This window comes from Brienomyrus brachyistius, chromosome 25 (genome assembly GCF_023856365.1).
Source record: "Brienomyrus brachyistius isolate T26 chromosome 25, BBRACH_0.4, whole genome shotgun sequence".
Classification (NCBI taxonomy): domain Eukaryota; kingdom Metazoa; phylum Chordata; class Actinopteri; order Osteoglossiformes; family Mormyridae; genus Brienomyrus; species Brienomyrus brachyistius.
The window spans coordinates 5,560,364-5,579,230 of record NC_064557.1 but is presented as its reverse complement, the minus strand read 5'-3'; the positions used below and the strand labels follow the sequence as shown (position 1 = coordinate 5,579,230).

The window sequence follows — 18,867 nt, the reverse complement described above, 5'->3', positions numbered from 1 at the left end:
GTCGTAATCAACCAGACCATTCACACAGTGGGATAATCTAATCAGATTATCCTGCTAAGCTAAAGGTCCTGCTGAAATGACCGTTAAATCAGGGCTAAGCATAGCTTAGGAGGCTCTCAGAGACCCCCATCTCATCGCCGAGCAAGTTCTCCCCAGTTCCCTCTTTCCTTTATCAAAGGCAGTATCCCTGAGCTGCTATCATCACAGTGATGCAGAGTGCCATGTGACTCCCCCCCATTAGAACGAGGACCTGCTTCTCCGTTTCGATTCTCCTCTCCAGCAGGCTGTGTATGATTTATTAAGGATCTCCTTCCGGCTCCCGGCAGTCCGCTCCATTCTCGGCTTTATTGTCATGCGGCAGGAGAACTTTCTTTACCTGTGCTAACTGTGACGTATAGCATCTCTTCAGGATGGTGGACACGTCGGAGTGAAGAATGTTTCCGTGGGAGCGGCTATAATGAACAGCCAGGTTTCTGCCAATGGGGCAAATAAATGAAGCTCTACAATTTCCGAAGAATTAAATCTTTGTCCTGAGCCATGAGAACAGCAATGAGTAATGACAAATGCTGCAATGTCATTAGGGTCAAATGCAGCAATTATGTTATATTCTTCAAATTCTTTTCTGCAGAGCTCAAATTACTTTATGCTTTTAAATCGGAGGTTGAACTGATTTAAATATAAATCACGCATTCTGTCCTACACCTCTTACGAGGACCGGAAATCCACAAGACCCCATGACAGCAAATACGACAAATATACAATGCTTTTTATTATATTATAAATATCAATTTCAAGTCCTGTTTTATAGGTGCAGGAACATCACTAAATTAGTGCTGGTAATATAGCTTCCACTCCCGAATACCTATTCAGTAGGGAAGGACTGCATTGTTCTCCAGGTGGTCTCTGTGGTCTTGGCCAGTAACTGACAGGCTTGTGCATCTTCTGGAGATCATGCCTTCCATAACCAGCCAGAGCTCTGATTGCTCCTTCATTTGCAGGACTTTTCTCCAACCTACAATGCCATTGACTTTGCGTGTAGGTGCTGATTGCATGGAGGAGCTGTGTGCTGCGAATAGAGCCTTTCGATCATGATACCGAAGGTCGAAGTGCACTGTTGTGGGAAGAGAGAGACATTTGGGAGCGGCCGCCCATCAGGATGTGTGCGCTTGGCCCAGCTGACAGCTGGCTTTCTCCTGGTGAGCTCCAAGCTTTCAGTAAGTCACGGTGAGTGCCGGGTAGGCGGATTAATGAAGCCAGGCCAGGCGCCTAGGTGACTAACTTCCAAGGTGTTATGAAACAGGTTATTATGGGTTGGCACACGCAAGTAGCAGTTTATTTCACCACAGCTGCAGGGCTGTTCAGTGTAAAAACCTCAAGAAGGCAGCAGAAAGAGACGTGCTTGAGAATCAGCAGGGCTTCTGCAGAGCTTTGCCTCCTCCTCTTAATTACCTAAAAATCTTGATTGCTTAATTATGCACCGTTATCTCCATCCCTCTGATATCAATCTTCATAATGATGAAACACATTTAGATATCGCGCCTTTATATTTAGGCATTTAAATATTACATTATTTTTAGAAAACACTCCCCAAGGCAAAACAATATTCAGTCGTCTAGGAAAATAAGGCCTTCATGCTGAGATGCTTCTCCTGAACCAATTAAATTTGAAAGAGTTACCTCTGGGTGAGTCGACAAGATCGTATCAATCACACGCTGTATTTGTATAACGACAGCTGGCTGCCTTCGTTCATGTACAGATGGCCGGAGCAGATAAATTCAGCTTGTCTGGGGTCTTGGAAACCACATCCAAAAAAAAAAAATCCAATTACGTTTCAGTGTGGTCTTGTCTTAAATAACCAATATGTCAGCAATGATGGAGGTGTAGTAACTGGTGGAGTCTAACTGGAAAGCCAGAGAATATGGTACCAGAAACTCACCGTTCAACCCGACTAAATAGTTCACAATGCGGAATACTGTTATATAAGTAGAATTAAGCTTTTCTGATGTCTAACTACTGGTCAATTATGATGTAATCTTGAGTGGTTACCCAAGAGCGGATTCAGGGAGGGGGCAACGCGGTTAAGAGGGGAGTCCGTACAGCTTTTATGTAGTCGCCATTATTTAGTCATTGTTACCTTCGCTCCTGTAAACAGGGAGGAATAGCATAGCCTGTCAGGCTGAACTCATGCTAATTCATTCATCAGTTACAGCCTTCACAACTGTAAAGCACAGCAGCCTTTAGAATGTGTCAGACATCAGTAACAAAGCACAGGATATCAAAATTTTGTTCAGGTAATGAATACAGCGCCCGGAATTTGTAAGGATTGTGAAAGAACTGAGCATAATAAAATTGCAAATGAGCAAGATATTTTTCAGTCGAGACTGAATGCATGCTTGGACAAATTAGACATAATTCCCAGCCTATCAGAGGGGAAATGCGGCATGAAAGTGACTTAATACTCAAACTCTGCAATGTGAAATGATATTTATTCCACCAAAATATATCAATATATCTGAATAGGATAAACGTGTGTGTTTCTGTTGTATCTCACTTCATGGCCCATCCAGGGGAGGAGGTCTCCAGCCTTCCCTGGTCCCTGTGCCCCATCTAAGGGATCAGAGGATTGTGGGGTTAGAGTTAGGGTTGGGGGGGGGGGGTCTAATACTGGGGGGTGCCCGTCCTCCAGCCTCCTCTGTGCCCCTGCTAAGGGATCAGGGGATTGTGGGGTTGGACACAGGAGATCTTAAATGCACGGGCTCACCCAGGCTGAAACCCAGGGGCCTCCGCTAACAAGGGGGCTCGTTTAACAACATTTTTAAGACCCTCCCCCCGCAGTTGACAACATCTTTTTTTTTTTGAGGCCAAGCCCTACGCCGTCCATGAATTTTTACCATCGCTGCAGCCCCCATATAAACAAATATATGGGGGGCACTGACAGCTGTAACAGGCCTGGGGCCTCTGTTCATGTTAAGGTGCCCCGGATAGGCGGGCTAACACCTTTCTTATTGTCCTTTATGCTGCTTGGTGCCCTGCTTGGTGCCCTGCTTGATGCCCTGCTTGGTGCCCTGCTTGATGCCCTGCTTGGTGCCCTGCTTGATGCCCTGCTTGATGCCCTGCTTGGTGCACTGCTTGATGCCCTGCTTGGTGCCCTGTATGTTATCATCACTGGAAGCTTTAAAGGGACAGTTAATTAATTAACTTTGCCAAGTGAACTTTTGAGGTACAAGTGAGGCAGATGCGTTTGTGAATAATATAGTAATGGCTCTGCTCTGTTTGTCATTGATGAAGCGCTTCTTCCTTCTTCCTGTTATGAACTGTCCTAGCAGTGCACTGAACACCTGCACTTAATGCCTCCCATTCTTTTTGAAGGTCCTTTGATGTCGTCCTCCGATTCATGAGGTACTGCTGAATAAGTTGACGGTCATCTCTGTCTTTAGTGAAGCTATGCTTCACTGACCATTAAATAAGGGACATATTCTTCAGTACTTCACTTTCATGCATGAAGAACTACTTAGGATGTGGATACGATGTGCTATTTGCATATTAGTATTCAATTTCCATCCGTCTCCCTGTCCCGGTCAGGTGGGCCTGGAGCCTATCCCAGGCTGCACAGGGTATGAGGCTGGGCACACCGTGGATGGGATACCTGTATGTTGCCAGGCACACTGACAATAATGCACTGCAGGCAACACAGAGGCAGCCATCAGCCTGGCTGCACACCATTGGACTGAGAAACATGCAAATTCCACACACACACACACACACACACACACACACACACACACACTCACAGCAGATGTGAGATTCAAAGCCCAGCCCAGGTGTGAGGCAATGATCCTACTCAATAAACCGCAATGTTGCTCTAGCAATCACCCTATTATACAGATATGAAATTAAATATTATGTTACTATTTTTTGGATGGATATAGCAACTCATAACATCTTTCCTCTGCAACTGATTTTTCTCTTGACAGTAAAATGAAACCGCAGTATAAGATTACCTCTTAATTTCCTCACTAAGTAACCAAATGAAAAACTACAGTTCGCTTTATTGTTACTAATTCCTCCCAAGCTTCCATTTCTGCTCTCAGGTTACTGAAGCACATTTGCTTACCTGCCTGAATCCTGATTGGCAGTTTGCACTTAGCAGCCCTCTGTGCCAATCACAGTCTTGGTTTTGCATACAGCTCTTTTGGCTTCTACTGTAGGTTAAGAGCATTGGCTTTCACTTTAATCAAATGTATTTATATCAATTATATTTGAAATAGTGCAGGGTCTTCTGCCGATTATATGATTTATGTGATATAATTATGATATATACAATGTACAATCCCTTCCAGATTTCCACATCCATAATCCCTAGTTGCAGAGGTAAAGATCCTCTCTGCACATCCATTTTCTTTCACTCTGGCTTTTATTTAGGGTGGTAAACAAGGGATGTGTTCACGGGAAAGTTCACACAGAGCCATAGTGCTCTACAGCTTATAAACATCCCACCCCCAGAGTTTCTTTGGACATTTACACTGATACGTTATGCTCGGCGCGCAGACAAGACAGCTCATCGTTTTGGTATGGAGAGCCAGGAAATGGACGGTTCAGCCTGGGCCCATGTGGGAGCACAGGCGTAGCGATTAGCATACTAATGCGTGAGGCCCATAACTTCCAAAGGTTTCCGGTTCAAGCCCCGTGAGGGTTCTGCAATACTACCCTCATGAAACAGACTCAGTTAAATAAATAAATGATATTTATTTATTACATTTTTGGAGATGCGATGCATGCAAAAAAATTGACGTAATTTTCCCAGTCAGTTTTTTTTTTTTTTGTTGCGTACAGGGAGGGTGAGCGCACTGTAACACTGCGATTCACTGCTATTAAGACATCTGACTAGCAATTGGACCGAGGTCTCCTTGTCCCCAAAGTACACGGTCTATCCGCACATTCCACACGTGGCTGAATGCCGCTAGCTATTACATACGTGCTAACAAGAGGGCCATGATGACGGAGCCATTTCCAGAACCCTCCGGGTCTATTTCCTTCCACGCTCGGAGATTTGACCAGTCCTCATCATTCAGCAGGCAGCAAGAAAATTGCATCAATTATCCAAATTTGCTTCGTCTGCTTGTCTGCTTGGGCTCCTCGTCAGGCCACTGAGGGAGGCTGGCAGTGCGCTCTGCCAAAGGAAAAATGGGCCTTTTAAGTTAATAATGTAAATAAGTCCATAAATACTCCGAAACAATGCAAAAACACGACATCTTGACTTGACTTTATCACAAGCGTGGATGGCTGATTACGTCTATTTAAGTGGTGCTTCACTTGTACGTCGTAATCACCATCAGTATCGGACGCAAGCTCCTTTAAATGGTTTACTACAAATTATTTGCCATTATAAACATCTAGACAACCTTAAACTTAATAGTGCAAGAGTATTTCCCATGCATAGACGCTACAATCATTAGCCTGTTCATTAGTCTCTGTTCTTTAGTCCCTTTTTTTAGCCTATCACTGGTAGAGAGTTCTGTGAATGTCATTGCGGCTTGTCAGTCAGTCGCAAAAAGACGTTTTCTCTCCGTGGGGAATTTGGGGTAAACAGCCAGTGTTCGCACAGCAACACGGCCCTACGAGGAACTTCTGGCAGGTTCCAGCTGGCAAGGATGCCTGCGGTCTAATACTGTGATAATTTCACTAGGCAGATTCACTGAGGGAAAGAATGTCTATGTTGTTTATTAAACTGGATTTTGGTCCAGTCACCTAATAATAATGGTTCACATCAAATATTTATCAAGCTACAGGTCTGCCAAGGAAGACACCCCCGTTCCTGACAAAGACGTGTATTAAGAGTGAGGAAAAAATCTGATTGGTTCACATCCAACAGAGATGAGCTCTGATATTAAATTGGATAAACCTGTAATTATTTCTGCGAGGCCAAGACTCAGACAAAAACGCGGAAACCAGCCCATTATTTAGATTTTTTGGAAACAAACCAGGTGATTGAGAATACCACATTTCGTATAAATAATTGATTGCATTTCATTATAGAGGAAAAATTTACAGACAGCCAGTTAGTTAAAGCAATAGAAATGTTCTAAAATAAAAGACTATAGCACGTCCCTAAAATAGGGACATAAAATCACCCAGAACAAATGATACTGAGAAGCGACAGATATTTATGTGTAAAGCTAAATGGAATCCCGCTGTTTGTTAAAAATGATGTGTAGTATACAAAACATCAGGAAGGACAGCTTTGCTGCTGTTTTCCCCCTCAGAGTAGCCTCAGCTCTTCACGACAAGGTCTATGCTCAGCAAGGTCTATGAAGTGTTCTGACGGAGGCCCGACCTGTCTTCAGTGTCTTCATATTCGTGTTGAACAACCAAGGATAGGGCACCAACCCATGGCAGAGCACACTCACACACTATTCACTCACACACTATTCACTCACACACTATTCACTCACACACTATTCACTCACACTCTATTCACTCACACATCCACACCTACGGGCAACTTGGTAACTCCAGTTAGCCTCAGCATCTTTTTGGACTGTTTTTGTTCCTGGAGGAAACACCGCAACGACATGGGGAGAGCATGCAAACTCCACACACGGAGTCATGCTAGAGACTCTGCATCCTTTGATAAAGATTTCTCAGTGGAAACCATTCCTCTTTTACCTTGATTCACCTCGTCAGTCTCCTTCATTGAATGAGCAGGCAACTCTCATGTTCTGTGCATGCGGTGCTTATAACATAACCTCGTGCTGTACGCTGTCTAGGATAAGCTATGATGCTTCTATGACATTGGACAGAAAAGCAGACAGAAGATGGATGGAAACACAAATCCTTAAGGCTGCTCTACCTTTAGTCCTTCCTAAATACTAATTTCACATTTCAGTTTTCTGACCATAACCCCTTTATTTGTATGCTAAGATGCACCTACAATGACCACCTCATCCACATCAGGAGGGACGATGTGAGCTGCTTTAAGCTTTACAAACTACTTTCAAACTGAAAGGCTAAATAGTTCAGTTCTCCTGGTGCTTTGACTGGTTTGTTTCCTTCATTGAAAGACTCATCCAGTTGTTGCACATTAACATTAGTGGCACATGCATGATTTTTGGAGACTGACCAATCAGCACGCAGCAAGAGCTCAGAGCGAAAGTGAAATCCGGGTCCTTTTCATTGAAATGGTCATTTATAAATCCACCTCCCTGACATTATCTGGTCACCCTAGATGCACTGTTTTGGAAATAAGCCGTAAAATGATGAATCAGGGTAGCTGTTTTGAACAGGCAATTTAATTATTATTATTATTTGATTTGCAATTTATTCTAATTGTGCTTGTTTTGCTGTTATTTTGTGCTTTGAGTATCTTCAAACTGCTAAGGAAGTTGCATATGAACACTTCACCACATACAGCCCATTACTGCCTGTAAATGTACTCACCAACTCTGTTACACAAACACGAGGATGTATTCTCACCCCACCGAAATGACTGATCGACGACAAAATAAGAAGTTTAAATTATGCAATATTTTCTAATTCGATCTTCTGTTATTGTTTTCCTGAAAACATGGAGGCACGATTATTTGTAGATGGTTAATTCTCCCCCCCCACTCGTAGCAGTGGATCACTTAGAATCGAACCGTGTTCTCAATGCGGTAACACAGCAGTCACGTGTGTGTTATAATTACTGTAATCCTCCTGGCTCTAATTAGTAGGTCAAACAGCAGGCGGAACGTGAAGTGTTCTGGCAAGCTCAGGTCCCATTTCATTCTACAGCTTCTGACTTACATACGTCAGAACCAACTACTGGGTCAAAACATATTTCACTGGGTCATAATATGTTAAGTAACATCACCATGTTAGCAGAGCAAAACTGTTCTCTGTACTGAAAATAGTTGATGGACATAATTTATGATGAGTGATTCATCTTCTAAACAAATCCAAGGCAGGGGATGTTCCACTTAATAACACTTAAGTGTGACATAAAGAAACTTTAAATAGCAAGTGTGTAATAAGTGGGTCAGAGTCTCAATCTCTCTGACTGGACCAGCATCTTGGAAGCACAAGTCATAGGACCAGAATCTTCGGCTGCCTGTCTGACTGCTGGATTCATAGCTGTAAGTGATGTTAGTTTAAGAACAGGCAATGATTTTATATTCAATGCTTTTGCTACGTGTCAATTTCAGCGGAGTAATAAGTGAGAATGCATCATATCCCTGCCAGGATCCACCACCGACAGAAAGCGTTAGACCGCTAATGCAGTTAATAATGTTTATCTCCATCGAATGTTATAATAAATGTGAACAAGTGAGTTAAATAGGACATTAGGGACGACATCATTTCGCCAGTATGTCTTAATACAGCCGGCTGATACACAGGGGTAGGGAATGTTACTTGCTAATGGAATATGACCTTTGACCTTGGACAAAAGCTCAAACGGAAACTCAAGTTACAGTGGGTAACTGTACAGAGTCTCCAAGATGTCACCCAGCATAGGGGTGACACTAATAATCTTAATGCTTTATTTTCCCTCAGATTTGTTGTACTGTTCGCACAATATTTTCAACCAAGCACGTCAGATAGTCTGATATATAAAGCAAACAAACAAACAAATAATCATGATAACTCGTAATTATAGTGGAATGGTTAATATCGCAACAATATAATACTAATTTAAAAGGAACTTATACCTTATTTCCTATAAAGTTTTTAAAGCATTTATTTTTATGTCGCGGTAACTATAACTGCAGCTCGATCAAAAACATCATCGTTAATGGAGTAGGTCTGGTTTTTGGTCAAACAGCCCGAGCAGGGATGAGTGACATCGGCGCTGAGCACTAAGCGGCGGTAACCTGCAGACCTTCATCTGTCATCCGCCAGTCGCGGAAGGGGGCGGCCGCCGTGCGGGACTCGAAGTCCCGTCGTTCCCGGCGTCTGTTACGCTTCGCTCCTGCGGGCAAAGGGGCCGCTTTGAGGGATCGGAGGAGGAGAAGCGAGTCAGTGCGGAGGCTGAGCCGGCTGGCAGCAGGATCTGCGGGGAGAGAGCAAGAGAAGAGGGGCGGATCGGGGACGGAGGGGCTGCTTCTGCAACTCCGATCAAAGGGAGCTGACAGGAGCGAGAAGCCCGGTAGAAATACGCCTAGATGCACTCAGACATCACAGAATTAAACGCAAAAACAGTCTGGAGGTGAGCCCACTAAACATTTTAATAGCAAAGAAACAATAATTCATATAATATAACGAATATTAATGTTTCAGTTAGAGGAATAGCTGACAGAACTATCTTTTTTGTACTTGCGACTCTCCGCTCTCTATAGTTGTTTATGCTGCTATAATTACATGCAAGTGAGTTTTGTCATCATGAAATGTAACGCAGGATACCTGCCATGCATTGCACGACTGTTCGCTAATGTCGTTTGGAAGAACGTTTTTATATTAAATGTAAATATTTCTTATGCAAATACCATACTGTGGATGATCGGTATCGATTTTTGAAATTTAACGCTTAATATAAATGGTCATTTTAAAATGAGAACTCTTAAATTATTGTTACAGCAGAAATTATTGTGAGTTACTGCATAACCAGTACTACTGGTAACTAAATGTGTAGATTATCGCGGACAAATTAACGCACCACAAGCCGTTTTGATGCTTGTATATTTAGTGATTGCAATGAATAAGAAATCATAGTTTAATAGTGTCTCATACATGACGGGACTCGGTTATTTAATGGTGTGAATGGCTGGGGGAGAATATATATATATCAGAATATAACAGCGAGGGGTGCCATGTGAACGATGTGCAAAATAACCGGTATCCGCAATCGCCGTTTAATCCATGTCCTCGGCATTTATGTTCTGAGATATATTATAATCAGTTAAAGTTCCCAGTTTAGATACTTGACTCCGCAGCTGCTGTGTTTGACTTGGAGTTTGTGCGTTTTTCTCCCCTGCAGTGAAGTTGAAATCCCCGGCAGTGAAGGAGCCTAAGGCGGCTCATGTTTCACAGACTCCGCTTCGTGGAGGAGCCCGAAATGCGGGCGGCTTCGCTCTCCATGCGCCCAAGCGGAGTGTCTCAGGCCGAAGCATCTGCTGCGTGAATGTAATACCCGACATCCGTGGCATCTGCTCAAAATGTGTGGATCGTTAGGTTAAACGTGGACCTCACTTCATCTACAGATAATTGTGATACCTGGAAGAATTTAAAAGCCCATAAATGGATACATTTTAATGTTGTTTTACAAGAAGACTTTCCCTGCATTACCCAAAATACTCAAAAACACCTAGTTTGTAACCTTTCAATGCATTAATTTGCATCGTTAAGCTCCTAGCCATACAGCTGGACATAGACTGTACACAACACTGTGAAGGAGTGTGGAGTGAGTGTGGGTAGGTGACTGGGTAAAGATGCAAGCCTGAAGCTGGACGGCCTTGGGATTACAGCACCAAGGATGCTGAGAGCCTCATGAGGAGGAACGGCTGGAACGGCAGATCTTCAGCATGGCCCAGACAAGCTTGTTACAGGGGAAGCGTTTTTATTGCCGGGAGTGGATCTTCCATAAGCTGCAGCACTGTTTGCAGGAGAAGGCCGGCGGGTCTCTGGGGCTGAGCTCCGTACCTCAGTCCGGCGATGGGGTCAGCTCGGGGAAGGGCATCCCCTCGGGGGTGTTACTGGTGGGCGGACCAGGCAGCGGGAAGACGGCCTTGTGCACGGAACTGCTGTGGCCAAGCTCGGCCCAGGGCACCCACCGCGGCCTGCACCGCCAGAGCCTGGCCTTCCACTTCTCCCGGGCGGAGGACTCGGATACGCTGTGCGCTGGCCGCTTCGTGCGTGGCCTGGTGGCCCAGATCAGCCGCAGTGGGCTGCTCCGGGGCTACGAGGAAAAGCTGCGGGACCTGGGCGCACAGAGCGCACTGCAGCCCGGGGAGTGCGAGAGGAACCCCACCGAAGCCTTTAAGAGGTAGGCGTGCGCTGACCCCATCCGACATGACGTCATGTAGCGCGCTTTCAGCGGTCAGGCTTCCTTTTCCATTGATATAGATTATCTGTTTAGTTAAGCTGATGTTCGAAGTCATTGATGTCTCAGCTCAAAATGAAATAAGCTTGGGTAACACCCTCCACCTTTGGACTTCTTCCAAATGGGTAGCTATTGAAAGATGGTGGTTACCCAGTGGAGATGGTGGTTGGTAACACCGGATCACTGGAGCAGCTGGTCTCGGAATTTAACCTGGCAGCGTCCGCAGGGTCGAACCCAAACATGCCCGCGTGTCTGTTCATCTGTCGTTGCCGAACGCCGGGAAAAAGTGGGGGGTGGCCGTGTACGGGGGGGTGGGCAAATTGTGTTGTGTTAGGATTACCAGTGAGCTTCTCTGATTGCTGAACTCATCCTGCCTCTCACAAGCGTTACAAAACACACACCAGGGTCCGATCTGTTCTGTGGCGTGGATCCGAGGTTAAGTGTTTTCTCGGGGTTATTGCACTCAGAACTTTACCCAAAAGACTGTTTGAAAAAAAAAAAAAAAGGAAAACCAAGCGAAGGCAGACATGAGCCGCGCCTGAGTGCAGTGGAACAATGCGGTTTGTTTTCACTGCTGCTTCGCTCTCAGTTAGTCACTGGAGCTGTGAGAGACAGCCCTGGCAGTCCGAGCTATCAGCAGATGATCGGGGTTTGCGTTTGTTAGAGAAATATTTGTGCTCCGAAGATGGCTGTGTCACCTTGCGGGGCGGGGGGCTTCTATAGCGATCACTGTAAACAGATCATTTTCTGTCTCCTCGGATTATCAGATTGGCGATATCTCTGCTGTCAAAGTCATTTTATTTTCTCTTGGCTGTCTGCTCCGGACACTAAGCTGGCTACTCGATTTGAAACAGGAAGGAAAGGTTTGCTTTATAAAAGTCAGTGCTGTTGTGCTTTGGATTTTGTTCTGCAGTTAGCCTGGGCTGGAAGACTTCCATCTGTACTTTGACAAAATTAATTGGAACAAGTGTCTTCAAAATGGGAAAGAATGGCAATTATTTATGATTAACTGGCTTTGGAAATTACCACATCGCTCTTTCCTTCCTGTAGAAATGATCAGATTAATTAAAACGCATACTGTTTATGGCGCAAATTGGGAAGCATAATGTCCTCTAGCAGATGAGCAAATTAGTTCAACACTAAGGGGAAAAGAATAAAAAGAGTGTTTTTATCGTGGAGATACTTTTATTTACATCTCAGCATATAGATTCTCAGAATATAACTGTGTTGTGTCACAGATGCAGCCTTCACAGGGCCAAGAATTCACAGGTAGCCTGATGCAATCCAGACCGTTACAGCATGTCACATTGTAGCCTTCACAGTTGACCATTAAGCAAGAAGCAGATCGTGCGTGGCATCTCGGTAGCGCGTGTGTTTGCAGATCGGGGCTCTTTGGACGATACCTCTGTCAGTGTGAGACCCTCGGAAATCAGAGCCAAAGAGGAATGAATCATGAGGCAAATCTATTCAAGTGTATAAACCCCTTTGGCTGTTCTTTGCAGTCACTCTGAAATGGAGTTTTTAGATGACAAATTCTTCTTCCAAATGCTTTGCGTAAAGCAGTTACGGGGGGTATTAATATGCAGTGAAGCTTTTCGCCTTTGGCAAATGAATTGATCAGTCTTTGGCGCATGTATCACCCACGACGCTTTCAGCTCCCCTCCCGTGGGCATATTGTATGACATGCATATCCACTGGAATGTTCCTTAGGATGGATAGTTGACAGGCTGTTTCCATCCATCTGCCAGTGACTTTATGATTTTGTTTTGGAATTTGGTCCTTCACGTTGGCACGTAACTGAATCACGTAACTCCGTCAAAGACAAGAAATCTGTGCGTGGGCATGTGTCCTCCGTGGATGTGACCTCAGAGTGCCCTTGGAGAAGAGAGCTTGTGTATGACACACATGAAGAAGGACGGTGGCCCTCTCTGGTCACTTGTGTGACTCATGACAGTGTCCCCATGCCTACATAGGAACCTACTTAGGCGAAGTGAAAACAGTAAATAATCCCAAACTATGTGTCAGCTTACTCACATCTTACTCAGCCCTTGCAAAGTCTGTAGGGAAGAAGATTATTAAAGACAGTTTGGTAGAAAATCAGTTCCATGAGGAGGGATGCTGATTATTCCAGGAATGTCTGGTTTCTATAAACCGATTGATTGTCTGGTAGAAGAATGTGTGCCACAATGTCCTGGGTTCATAGGATGCATGTGTGTATGTGAGCTTAGTGACAACCAGCAGGCCAGTGTGATTCCCAAACCCAATGACTTATTAAATCCTGGTGTAGACCCTGAGCCTAGCTGGAGCCTAGTCCTGAACAGGAATGACACCTCAGCCCAAACTTCAGCACAAAGACAAACGCGAACCTGAACCCAAGGTCAACCTAAGCATGAATGTGATACGTACTCATGCGTATCTCAGTCTGGCCTGTAGCCAGAGTGAAAATAAAACAATGGATGTAATTATTATTATTAATATTATTTATTCATGTATTTTATACATAGTATCTTACACGTTTTATGTGCAATATATGGATTGATGATGTTAAAGTTTTGTACAGTCTGAGCACATCCCTATAACATATTTTCCCAACCAAATCAGTGTGATACCAAATGGGTTTGAAATAGTTTTTAGCCCATTTGTAATATCAAGTTAATTTGCTTTTTCAAGCATCAGTTTAATTAGTTTTGAAATATTTATAAGGCTTAGGCACACACTAAAAGACAATGGCGTGTCAGATCTCAAAAGGAAATGAAACAGTCGCTATTCAGAGATTTTGAATATGTAATTCAGCAAATGTCAATGACTTAAATGGCATTAATGTGCCTAGAATTCTACTTCATTTGTAGCTGTTAGGTAATCATGTATGCAAAAGGTTGCTTCCGATAGAAAAGTGAGTTATATATTGAGTAGCACATATTGAGATACAAATTGCATAATATAAATGTAATGAATATTCCCACCTTTAAATACAGTATTAATTGGGTTTGTCTGATTAATAACTAAAAGCTAAATGTGATTAATTGATTTCTGTCCTTTTAAACATTTAGGTAGCTTGGAACTCAGTGAAGCAGATAGCGTTTGGAATCTTTGGTCCACGGCAGGGGGATTTCCTTCCAAAAACTGGGCCGTTAACAATTGTGTAAAGGGTTAAGGTTACTTCTCACTTTACCTGAATTTTATATCATATTAATTACCCTTTGAATAATATATTGTACATGAATTTAGTAACATTCTGCAATTATATTGAATAAAATGGCACCAATATATTAAACAAATGGAGTTATTTTAGTTTGGAAAGTGAGTTCCCGGTTAGATATAGTGGACAGCAGTGGCTATATTTAAGTTGGAAGGTAGATGTTATAGGGGGCGGCATGGTGGTGCAGTGGTTAGCACTGTTGCCTCATACCTCTGGGACCCGGGTTCGAGTCTCCGCCTGGGTCACATGTGTGTGGAGTTTGCATGTTCTCCCCATGTCGTCATGGGGTTTCCTCCGGGTACTCTGGTTTCCCCCCACAGTCCAAAGACATGCTGAGGCTAATTGGAGTTACTAAATTGCCCGTAGGAGTGCATGTGTGAGTGGATGGTGTGTGAGTGTGCCCTGCGATGGGCTGGCCCCCCATCCTGGGTTGTTCCCTGCCTTGTGCCCATTGCTTCCAGGATAGGCTCCGGACCCCCCGTGACCCAGTAGGATAAGCGGTTTGGAAAATGGATGAATGGTAGATGTTATAGAGTGAAACACGATCTCCCTCATCAGTTCAGACAAGGCTCGGTTACTAGCAGCATTGTGAATCAGCCGAAATGATTGCTTCCCTTAGAGATGCAAACCAGCAGGGTCAGCGTCCTCAGCATTGTGTCCTTCACGGACACAGACTGCATTGTGTTTGGTACTGGAAAAATAAAAACACTCAGTGCCAATTTTTTTGTTGAATTCGATAACTGAAGCACCATAATCTTCCTGATGATGAAGTTGTTGAAAGCTGACTGTGATTCATACAGTGCATCAGTCTTTGATTTTTTAGGGTTTTTGATTAAAGGGTTTGCCAGCCTTTTTGCAGTGGCACACCGTCCTGGTTTTCCATTCGGATGCAGGCCGTGTTAATAGAACGGCAGTTAAACGTAGCATTTTTTTGTCTTGTTAAGAAGTTGATATTTGACGTTGGAAACGTACCAGTGCTAGTGAGTGTGTGCATTTACACAAACACACGTCAACACAGCTCAACAAGCATCCATGTATTCATCTATGGGTTTTCATGTAATTTAGTTATGGCAAAACCTAGATTATCTATAGATAATTGTCATAGGTGGATACAGATGTTCCTGAAAACCTCTAACTGATTTATATCAATGGTGGATGCAAAGATATATGCAAGAAGGCAACACAAAACATCACAGCCTCTGAAATGCTGCATTTTTAAGTCCTTTTGTAGCTTGTATTCCTGCTTTTACATTTCAATGTCCAATACAATATAGTAATGATCTATTTTAATATATTTTCCCAAGCCTCTTGCACACTACAAGGCTGGAGTCCACCCCAGAAAGCAAAGGGAACTCTTCATAGAAGATGCTAGTACATTACATATTGCAAGACATACGTATTGAGTACAGGCACTTCAACCATCAAACTGTTAATGGCAACACTGGGATGACTGCTGTAGAGGCTAAATATTGGCCTGTATAAATGATGAGGTGCTAATGCTAACATGGTCGCTCCATTATTGCGGTCATTACTGAGCACTCAGCTGGAGCTCGGACTCACAAGTAAGCGTTGTGGAATTACGAGCTTTGGCTTCTTTGTGCATTGTCAGTACGGTTTGTTTTCTTGTCATTTTTCCAGTTTAGCATTACGTCACAGGTACTAAAAAGGCACGGAGTGATGGTAGAGGGTTCATTTGGGGTTATTTATAGGAGGGCAAAGTCCTGCTGTGGTGGAGAGCTTAAAAGGCATGAACTTGTGACCTGAACTCATACAGTTCAAACCCCAGCAATAGCCTCGCTATCCCGGACTGACATGCAGCACTCCATCCTTTTTACAGAAGTTCTTAAAACTTTCCAGGGTTATGCTGAGGCCATCGTAGGAGGTGCAGAGCCCGAGGCTGGGGATCCTGGAGAGGATGCCAGTCCATCACAGGGCACACACACACTGTGGGAAATTTAGTGACACCGATGGTTTTAACTGTCAGGGAAAACTGGTTTAACTGGAGGAAACAGGGGGATGTATAGCCCTCCAATGCTTCCCGGTGAGTCACTGTGCCCACTGACTTACTCCACTAAAAATAACCAACTGTGCAAAGGGGTAAAAAACTTGACGAAGGACATAATGTCTTTTCATAATGATTCCTATAGTGTGCAGTTCAACAGGTGACCTGCCCATCCGGTCTCATCTGCCCTATACCATCCCTCAGATCTGTGCTGCCTCAGAGACTCTGGCCAGTTCGGGCCTCACAGGTGAAGCACGTTAGGAGAAGCTTCACTTAGGATTCACTGACGGGTGTCCTGCTCTTACGAGAGATATACGTCACGGACGTTCAAATCCTAACGTCGTTAGCATCAGAATGGGAGCTGAGTGTGCAGAATATACTGGATCAATCGGCAACAACCTTTCTTTATTAAAACATACGGCTGGCAGGTGTTTTGGCCACGGGATAGCTAGCTAGGTGCCGAGCTAAAACACATCGTCTTTCTGTTCTCACCGCTGCTGAGCTCTCCTACGTGGTACGTAAAGAGGAAACGAAAAACAAACCGGTGGAGCCTGCTGACACACGTATGGGAGCCTGTTCATCCGTTTTCGCACTAAATGGTTCTTGCAGCTGAACTTAATAGACACATCGGGAGTTATGAGACATACCACTGCCCTGTCCAAGAATACTCTTAATTATCTGTAAATGCATGCAGAAGGTAAGCGGTGAGTCAGTTTCTTCGGCCTCACAGACCGCACTGGGGCAGTTTTCCTTGGAGACGGGCATATTTTTCTTGTCTTCCAGGCGACCTAGAGGCAGTGGAGTCTGGCTTGCTGCATTTGTCAGCCCGTACACTTTCCCCTCAACGTGTCCCCAGTCCTGCCCCTATCCATTCTGTTAGCCATTCAGACCCCCTGCAATCTCAGCTTCTGGAGGTTTCTGTGACTATAAACTAGGGGTAAATAATGAACCACCAGCTTTTTCCACTCAGAATTAAAATTTATTTGAGGTGCATATTTCTCTCTGTCTTATATACATTTATATATATTTTTTTTGCATTTTTGCATATTGCCGTTGTGAAAGTGCAGCCTTGCATGATGCATCTGTTAACATAATGGTATCAACTGATATTTGTTAAATATCAAGATATCAGCATCAGTCGGATATGTCAGTCTTGGCCAATTTTTTGAAACCGATATTTAAATTTTATCAATATTCAGAGTTAACAGCGGCAGAGCTAAAGAGACAACAACTGAAATAATGAAGAAGACTGCATTGGACGTTCATCCGTTTTTTGGCATGGAGTATGATGAGTTCCATTGGATTAATCATCACTTAAATAAGAGGTCTCAAAGTACCGGCTGGTGACTTGTTTATGATTCATAATTAAATCTTGCCTGCAGATCGATCATTCGCTTTCCACAGAATAAAAAATGATAACGTCATTCCACTAATCTGCAGTGGCAATCTTGGCAAGTTTCACGATTGCCGCCCCACACACACACATATATTGGTGGCGATGATATTAGATAAAAATATGAGTATCACTCAAAATCATGCAACACTAACAGTACGATTGTTACGGAAATGAGACTTCGCAGAGCAGAAATACTCCTGATTTTTAGCAAACAGCTCATTCAAATACAACAAATACTGAGCATAAATGTAAACCTTTTTTGCTCTATATTATATCACTTGTTTTTCTGCTTTCTCCTCCCTTCTCGTGGTATAAAACATTCCTGTCATCTGTTGGTACAGCTTAGGGAGAAAAGGGGGAGTGCTTGGTTTGATGCAACAGATCTCTCAGCTACTGCAAACATGGTAGAGTTAGTGTCATGTAAGAATGAGATGGCATAGAGGTATGAATCAATATTCACTCCTAGAATGAGATGGCATTGGGTATGAATCGAGATTCAGCCCTAGAATGAGATGGCATTTGGTGTGGATCGAGATTCAGCCCTAGAATGAGATGGCATAGAGGTATGAATCAATATTCACTCCTAGAATGAGATTGCATTGGGTATGAATCGAGGTTCAGCCCTAGAATGAGATGGCATTGGGTATGAATCGAGGTTCAGCCCTAGAATGAGATGGCATTGGGTATGAATCGAGATTCAGCCCTAGAATGAGATGGCATTGGGTATGAATCGAGATTCAGCCCTAGAATGAGATGGCATTGGGTATGAATCGAGATTCAGCCCTAGAATGAGATGGCATTGGGTATGAATCGAGATTCAGCCCTAGAATGAGATGCCATTGGGTATGAATCGAGATTCAGCCCTAGAATGAGATGGCATTGGGTGTGAATCGAGGTTCTGCCCTAGAATGAGATGGCATTGGGTGTGGATCGAGATTAAGCCCTAGAATGAGATGGCATTGGGTGTGGATCGAGATTCAGCCCTAGAATGAGATGGCATTGGGTGTGAATCGAGATTCAGCCCTAGAATGAGATGGCATTGGGTGTGAATCGAGGTTCTGCCCTAGAATGAGATGGCATTGGGTGTGAATCGAGGTTCAGCCCTAGAATGAGATGGCATTGGGTGTGGATCGAGAATGTGACTAACCCTAACCTCACCTTAAATCTGTAGCTTTCCAGAAAATGTGGTTTCAGTTATTTTTTCTTACTCGCTGCTCACCAGCACCTATAACTGACACCCCTGTCAGAACTGATCT

The 18,867-nt window shown here is 43.8% G+C and overlaps 1 protein-coding gene across 3 annotated transcripts in view; it reads left to right on the top strand.

Annotated features, from left to right (window-relative positions):
• Positions 1-8,987: 8,987 nt before the first annotated feature.
• The window catches only part of LOC125720456 (ankyrin repeat domain-containing protein 50-like), a 34,920-nt gene continuing 25,040 nt past the window's right edge, over positions 8,988-18,867 (top strand). For 2 of the 3 annotated variants that reach the window (XM_048995913.1, XM_048995911.1), the window contains exons 1-2: positions 8,988-9,184; positions 9,953-10,957. In XM_048995913.1, coding sequence (XP_048851870.1) covers positions 10,627-10,957 — 331 coding nt within the window. In that variant the 5' untranslated portion in view covers positions 8,988-9,184; positions 9,953-10,626. The remainder of the gene's footprint in view (positions 9,185-9,952; positions 10,958-18,867) is intronic. The other variant, XM_048995912.1, reaches the window with a different exon arrangement.